Source organism: Halyomorpha halys, unplaced genomic scaffold (genome assembly GCF_000696795.3).
Source record: "Halyomorpha halys isolate HHAL.00 unplaced genomic scaffold, Hhal_1.1 Scaffold240.1, whole genome shotgun sequence".
In the NCBI taxonomy this organism is placed as follows: Eukaryota; Metazoa; Arthropoda; class Insecta; order Hemiptera; family Pentatomidae; genus Halyomorpha; species Halyomorpha halys.
In genome coordinates, this window is record NW_027115703.1 from 590471 (window position 1) to 599263 (window position 8793).

The window sequence follows — 8793 nt, forward strand, 5'->3', positions numbered from 1 at the left end:
TATTCCCTCTACTGCGATGGTGCTGCTATCTATCGGTCACCGTCTGAACTAACAACCCTGCCCTCTGGTGGCAAGTCGAGGAACTCCCTCCACAAAAAAACGCCCCAGCTCGCCCATATTCTCTCTACTAACATGCACTTGAATGGAATCCACATTGTGCTCGGGATCAAGGGAGACCCCGGAACACGTGGGAGAGATCAGTGATGAGGGAGATGAACCAGTCGGGACGGCAGAAGAGAGAAATGAATATGGCTGAATTCTATCACAAAATATTTGTTTTTACACATTTTGTTGGTGTAACTTCTGACAAATCATAATTTCTATTCATCAATTCTATTTTTTTTTTTTTTTTTTTTTATGTATTTTTATTATTATACGATACTGTATTTTTATACGATATAGCAATCTGTTTTTACACTTTTGTAACTATTTTAAGATACTGAGTGGTATTGCTCAGTCTTTGACTACAGCTTCTGAAACTGTCACTGACATTGTACCAGATTAATATTCAATATTACATCATAAAATGTTCTTTCTCATTTTAAACTGATTGAATAGATATAATAATGATGGTTTTTCCAAAAATAATGTTTGTTTTAAGTGTTTTAGGATATTCAATTGAAGGGTTTGCTGCAAAACGGAAGTAGCTCCAATTTTCGGGAAACAAAAATAAAACGTTTAAAAATTCAAATTTTAAATTATGTAAAACTATTGTTGTTGCTTACTTTCAATTATGAGGTTTACATATTCGAACAGTATATATTCCCTCTTTTACCAAACAAATGCTTATTTTCTTAACACAAGATAGTGCAATGGGATGGAGCTACCTCTTTTTTGCAGCAAATCATTCAATTCTTTATTTAGACAGGAAAGTTAATAAAACTATACCATTAAATAAAGCTATGAACCCCTTTTTGGTCATTTATGACATGGGGGACGGGTTTGGTTATCTATAGGTGACCGACCTATTCTAACTATCCTGGTCATCCTGTTTTCATTTCGTGTGACCGCCACAAAAATGAAAAAAGTCGAATCCCAGGCCGGGTTCGAATCAGCACCGCAGCATTCACGAGGCAGTCGCTAAATGCCCCAGCTACACATGACACTAATAAATCTATACTTGTATCCGATTGATAGTACGGAAAGTATACTTTCCGATAACTATCAATGCTGTGAAGGCATTAGTTAGGAGTGAGCAACATCTCTAGTGCGTACCTCAAACCAGTATCAACCAACCTATATTGGTTAATATTTGCCAATATTAAATCGGAAGCCAATATTAATTTATATTTATATATTAAAGCTTTTTACTCCCTTCAATCCTTACATTCTAACCTAACCTTTTAAACTCACTACCTTCTAACCGTGCTTCCTCATCAATTCCTGACAATCCTGGCCTCAAAACATTCTAATGTAGAAATATGTAGTATTGTGGAGCTCTACCAATGGATAGTTTCTCCACTAGGGTGTGTCATGCCATTGCATCACCACATTTAGACGAAATTTTAAGTACTACGGTTGGAAACATCAATAAATAAATTGAAAGAAATAAAATGTACTGACAAAGAAAATATATTTTAACCTTAGCACTATTAATCTAATTTAAAAAAAAAATATGTTATAGATATTACATGAACAAAAGGGGAAAGTTACTATGAGTTTAATTTCAAAGGAAATGAGGAGAGAAGACTGAACATCTCAAATAGGTAAAAGTTATCACCTGAAAGTGTGGAAAAAATGTTTAATAAAAATTGTGGAAAAGTTAAAAAAAAAAATTAGTGAATTTTTATCATGCTATAAAATTTACTATAATTATTCTATATTAAAAATCCGTAAAAAGTCAAACATTTAAAAAAGTATTGAAAATAATATATTATAATTGTTATTTTTCATAGCATACCGTTTAAGAAGCTATATTGATTATACACATTAGTTATCAGCGAGTAACTAAGAACTGGAACAACCAGCTTAAAACGTTTAATAATTTTGAATGTAGAGAAAAAAAAAAGGAGTAAAGTATTCAACTGCTTAAGCGGAAAATTGTTGGCGCGGGAAATAAAAAAAAGAAAAACTTTCATAAAAGCTCTGTAAAAACAAAGCCGGAATTTTCCCAACCTAGAACGGGACACCCCTGAATATATGTAACTTTTTTCCACCTGCTCTGATAAATATCTGGCTCTCCCTCATAATGGTTTGTTGCTTTTATTAGTTATATTTTTTTTAGTTCAGAGCTCGCCTTTTGCATCATCTTTGGTTTTCGAAATGTTTAATGTCATTGAAATAACAGTTACATTAACTGTCATATGAATACGCCTTGACAGTGAACTTTTGCAACATATCAACCTTACCAAATGTTAAGACGAAAGGCGGAAAAATATTGTTCTTAGTATTTAGGCAGTTGTTTTTAAGTTGCAACTGCAACAATGTTGTTTCTTCATAGTTCTTTTTTATATCTGCATTTTAAGTTGGTTTAATTGGTAGGACAATTTCTTCCTTTCTATACTCCAGGGAACCGTTCTTAAAAACATTATAATAATTTTAATTAGTGTTTAGAAATTTAAATGAAGTTGCAAGAAGTAAAAACTTCAGATGTAAGAGAAAATCTCAGTCAAATAAGTCTTCACTCAACACTTTTTTATACTGAGTTCTCTTAGGGTAAAACAAATTCCCTTTATTTTTTTGCACTCAAGATTTCAAATTAATATATAAATATTTATTCCATTTGCGCTTTATTATTTCCGGAATATGGGTGCTTTTGCGGCTTAATAATGTCGGTTAATTTTTATCTATTATTAAAACATTAAACGAAAATTTTAAGCTTGAGCGGTAAATAATACATTTTTGTTGCAATATTGGGCTGCTCGGTATATAAATAGGTATTCTGTTTTAAGGCTGGATGGAATCCATCGCAGTACCGATCCTTTTAAAAACATAATTGGAAAATTACCGAAATCGGATCCAGGTATTTGATCAGCAATATTAAAACTTTTGAAATATAGGACGGCCGGGGTATTTTTGTTCTCAATGATTACTATATAAAAAAAGAAAAATATTCAATTTCCTTGTGATAAACAAATTCCAGTGAATCCTTCAAGTTCGATCTGCGGCTTTTTAAATCCTTCTATTTATAACTTTTCCTTGCCACAAACTCGAACCCTTTTTAGGAGTAAGTTATTGAACTGGCCCTATTTATTTCCTGAAAGCACTCGGTCTCCTTTTAAGGTTCCCTCCGTTGAAGCCCAAAACTTAGAGAATCAAGGGCTTCACTAAAATCCCTATTTAAGTTGAATATATATTCTATGCACTAATGATTCTTTACTTATACCCATTCATTTTTGTAATCAATTTCAATTGCGTAGTTTCTTGAGTTCCTTCCTATCTTACCCTCTAAAAGAGATAATTAAAAAAAAAATACATTCATATTTGTAGTAATGTTTTATATATTCACAAAAGCTGTATATATTTTTATATTTACTAATGTTTTATTACATAAATATTTCTGAAACATTGGAGTTTCCCATCCAAAACCACTTTACAGAATTATCTAAAATTCTTAAGATAGTTAACAAATTACTTAACAAAAAAATGAAAGAATGATTGTTTGCAATTCTCAGCTGTATCTTTAAAGAAAAATCCTTCCATTCGCACACTATAATTTAATAATTTTTGGTTATTGTGGTGGCAGTAGGGGGTCAAAATGAACTTTCCAAAACTGCCAGCCAGTATTAAGTGAAAACTTATCAATAAATATTATTTCATGTAAAGGCTAAATTTGTGAACAAAGAAAACTCCAAATAGCAACATAATATCATAAATAAAACGGACATATTTCCTCAATAAACAAAAATATATATCACCATATAACATCAATTCTGGATTAAAAGGTAAGACAATTAAGTAAATTATTTCTTTCGAGATTATGCCCAACTCACTAGGGCTCACTCACTGGGACTGACTAGATAGATAGATATGATACAATACACACATATAATAGGAGTATATAAAACAAATTACGAGTTTAAATACTTATACAACAAAACTTAATATGCGTATACATAAATTACTTTTTTTTCTTACATTCGGTGTTATAATTACTGATATTTCATTTATAAATATTATAGATAATATCACTATAATATGTACTACAGTTCGAATCAAATTAATAAGTTGAGGGCCATAAATGGTTCAAAAAGATATTTATTTAAGATAGTAAATTTTTAAAGTAATAAGCACATAATTTAATAAACATCCGTATAATGTTACAGGAATTACGTACCTTCTCCTGCAGACGCTGTAACCTGAAGAACATGAACCCTCACATCTACAGCATCCTCTCCAACCTGGCCCACCTGGACCTGGGTGAAAACCAGTTCAAGTACCTGGACCGCGAGGAGTTCAGAGACCTCAAGAAGCTGATGTCGCTCAGGCTGGACGGCAATCACTTTCCCGTCGTCCTAGAGGGGACATTCTCCTCGCAGGGCCGCCTCCAATACCTCAATCTCGCGCGGAGCCAAATCGCCAAGGTAACCAACCACGCCTTCGATAATCTTACTTCTCTGCTGGAACTGGACCTCAGCTACAACAAACTTGACCGACTGGAACCAATAACCTTTCAACCGCTTGCATCAAATCTCAGGTCTCTGTTGGTATCAGGCAACAACATTAAGGTGGATCAGTTCCTTTACGTTCTCCAAGTAACTACTAGGCTTAAAGAACTCGCCATGGCTGACCTGCCAGTCAAGCACGGGCTGCCACTTGGTCTAGTGGCACACTTAGGTTCACTAAAATATTTAAACCTTTCTGGTAACGAACTGACCAAATTCTACTATCAACTTCTTACTCCAGTACCAGGTCTCGCCACTCTGGACCTATCAAGAAATAAGTTACACTCCTTGGATGAAGGGAGTGTAGCAAAAATAGATTCTATTTCCAAAGTCTTCCTCCATGACAACCCTTGGGCTTGTGACCTCTGTCACATCTTACCAATGTTGAAATCTAACGGCTCATGGAAATCGTCTGTGATCTGCTCCTTGCCCAACCAACTGCAAGGTCGCACTCTAAGCAGCTTGACCTCAGGCCAGCTAAGCCTATGCAGTAGTGGCCTGGATTACAAGGAAGAGGGCTTCGTAGGTCTGGCTTTGACTCATAAGACCCAGCTCGGTCTGATAGCAGCAGGGTTTGCAGTTGCCCTACTAATTATAACAATGGTTTCTGTGATAGTGGGTCTCTTTTATAATAGAAAAAACACATCGTACTATTACTCCGAAGAAGAGAAGGTGAAGGCAACTGAAGATATTTGTAATAATTTGAACGCAGAAAATAAGCTGCCAGTTTCAACTATTAATGATGCCCAAAAGGATCCAGAGGAAGAAGAAGAAGTTGAAGACTCCTGAGGGTCAACCCTAGTTCTGGCTCAGGTCACTGTTGAAGTTGATCAGAACTGCTGCCAGAACTGGGTAGTGCTGTAATTGTTTAATTGCTAACATTTTGTGCCAAACGAATCATAACTGTGGTGATTAAAATATGTAACACTGGCAAAGACTAATTGCCGGACAGATGTTTAGAATAATTAATTAATATTTTTAAAACCTCGCAATACTAAATTAAATATATCGACTAAAAATTTCGTATTTAACCCATATATTTATGTTCATATTAAAAAGTAATGATAATAAATCAATCATTTAATAATTTTACTTCATTTTATCTATATAAAGTCGACGACATTTGGAATATCCAGTCCAATGTAAATATATTAGAGAATTATTGCCTCCTCATTTTAAATAATATGTCCTGATTATAAAATATTTGATTAATAATTATCCTATTTTCTTGTAGATTGTCAGCAAGAAAATAGGATAATGATTCATAAAATATTTTATAATCAGGACACATTATTTAAAATGAGGAGGAAGTAAGACTTGATTATATGATAAACTGGATAATGATTAGTGATCAGATACGGCGTACAAAATATAGAAATAAAAATAATTAAGGTTTCTGTTTTTATTAAAAATAATAAATAATAAAATTGCATCTCTTAATCCAAGGTTAAATTATAAAGATAATGAGTTATATTTCAGGAACAAATGATCTCACATCGCAACTTTACATACAAAAAAAAAATAATTCTATTTTGTTTTTGAGGTAATCAATAGATTGCATTGTATACTGTGGTCACTTGGTGACAACAAAGCATCGGGGCAGCCAACAGAATGAAATTCCTGTCTACTGTAGTATCTTTAAAACACGTCCATTTCAAAATAAAACCAAAACTTTTTTTTGTCAGATTTTTCACGACTAAAGAACAGCTCATTTTTTATGCATACGTTCTTATAGTTCACAATTTGGATGTGAATTTCATATGTCATGAACAAAAAATTTCATAGATCCTTTTGTAATTTTCTTTTGATTTTAATAATTTCTAATAAAATTAAAAATAACAAAACTATTTCTTCATATCCATTTTACTTCGACTTGTATTTATTTATACTTATTATTTATAGAATACGATACTGCTAGTGCAGTGTTTCAAGCTCGAAAAGTTGGATTTGGTTACATGATCTTCTTTAATCTGTATGTTGATGTACTAAATAAATTTGACCTATTTTTATAATCATCATTTGTGATAAATAAAATACATTTCTTAGATTAAGTATTATTGTTAATTTTTTACGCTATATATCATAGTTTTATTGAAATTATGTTCAACGTTGATTAAAAAAATCATATTTTATATAAGCTACACTACAAACAAATTCTATTGACAGCATACTGATATCTTAGGTTAATTAAGTTATATAGAAATATTTACAATAACATATAAAGTTGATAATGAAAAGATATACTATAAATCATTAGTTGTTTTGTTTTTTCATCATCAATTTCATGAACCTATTAGAGATATGTATTTGTTTTTTATATTATAGCATTAAGAAAAAAAATAATAATGTGATATTAAATTAATTTAACATTTAAATAATAACTTTGGCCTATTTATTTTAGAATGGTATTAATGAAAATTAATAAACAAATAATAGTATTGATATTTATTTCATTTTAATTGTAAATATTGTAAATTGTATATAAAATAAAACGTGAATAGTTTAATGTGTATAATAGCTTTCAATAAAACAAAATATTTTTTTTTTAAATATTATATTATTCAATTTTTGCTATTCTTAAAATCAATAAATTGTATTTGTGAAATTGAATGATATAGTTCTTGAAACTGGTATTGTAAATTAACATCTGTCAACTTATTTGAAATCTCGTTTATTAGTTTCAATTGGCTGTGTAAGGAAAATAAGGGTGATTTTGTTTGATTTTCAATAAAAGCCGTATTATGGAGTAATATTAATATTAGTAGTATTAAGTAACTTGAAGTGTATTCGTTCATGCTCCTTTGTGGCCAAACAATTGAATAGATTCCCCCATATTTTAAGAAAGTTTCCAATACGTTGTTATTCTATATTTTACTAATGAATTTCTTGTTGACATGGAAAACATTTTCAAGACAAAGATAACTCGGTTATTGCCTGTGCAAATAGAAATCACTATCCCTTAGTTATTATTATTTTAACGTTTGGCATAGAAATAAAATCTCCACAAATCCCAGGGCTACAGCAACACTAGCATCTCTCACGTAATAAGAGAATCCCGGGCGTGCAAGAGGCGTAAGACTTAGAATAACTATAGTATGTTAAGTATTTTATAATAAAAGTTGTGACAGGTTTTATATAATTTGCTCAATTCCTGCAAGTGAACAAAGCAAGAAATGATCTTTGAGATAAACTACTAAATGAGGTTCTTTTTTTTTTTTTTTTTAAAGGATTCCCAACGTTCAAAATTCTCAGGTTTGGGAGAATCATGCAGATGTTATAATTTTTTATAACAGAAAGATTATATTTTTTATTTACAACTTTATGTCTAACGTACTTTTAATCTTCCAAAAATCAATGATGGTTTAATTTTTAAGTACGTTCAATATTGAGAAATAGAGATAATTCGCCATGTAATATCGACAATTCAACTTTAATGATTCCGTTCCATCCATTTTGTCCTATGATAAATCTAAAAAACAAACAAAACGCCTGTTTTATATTAAAATAGTAATGGTATACGTCCTATCCTTAGTTTTTCGAAGAAAATGGAATAACGACGAAGAGGTCGCTTACAGGCTATAAATATCGTGGAAAGGAAATTGAAAAGCCTTCATTTTCCACGAGGGATCAGGGAATGGAGTCGTCGATGGTGTCGTTCAGGAAAATTTAATGTCATGAATTCCCCTCATGCAACTCGGAAGTGATTCATGCTCATTAATCATGACAATGACCTGTAGAAAACCTATTTCCTTTTTAATTTTCTATCAGAATATGATATAAATATTTTTTAAATTATTCTTACAAAAGAAAATAAATAAGCATCTCCTTCATATAAAATCTTATTTACTAATTAATCTATTTCTAAAATTATTTATGTTTGTAATAAACAGTTATCTCTAAAATATACACAGATATATTTAAAACTCTCGTAATTATTAAAACATCTGTTACTATTACTACATCTGTGTTTTACAGAAAAAATTTACTAACAGGAATATAGTAGAAGGAATATTCAATTTTTTACAAATTAAAATATACATAAGTAGTACAATATCAGGTGAAAAACTTCACGAAACTTAGTATATACTGGAAAGTTGTATGTAAATATTGTGTATATGTATGATAGTCTTAAAAATTGTATTTTAATTATTTGCCTCAGTTGTTTCCTTATTTTTTATTATTTAATTTA

At 31.0% G+C, this 8793-nt stretch overlaps 1 protein-coding gene across 1 annotated transcript in view; it reads left to right on the top strand.

Moving 5' to 3' along the window:
- LOC106680056 (leucine-rich repeat-containing protein 15) overlaps positions 1 to 5628 on the top strand; it is a 51661-nt gene extending 46033 nt beyond the window's left edge. The window contains exon 5 of the mRNA XM_067052708.1: positions 4266 to 5628. Coding sequence (XP_066908809.1) covers positions 4266 to 5393 — 1128 coding nt within the window. The 3' untranslated portion in view covers positions 5394 to 5628. The remainder of the gene's footprint in view (positions 1 to 4265) is intronic.
- The last annotated feature ends 3165 nt before the right edge of the window (positions 5629 to 8793 follow it).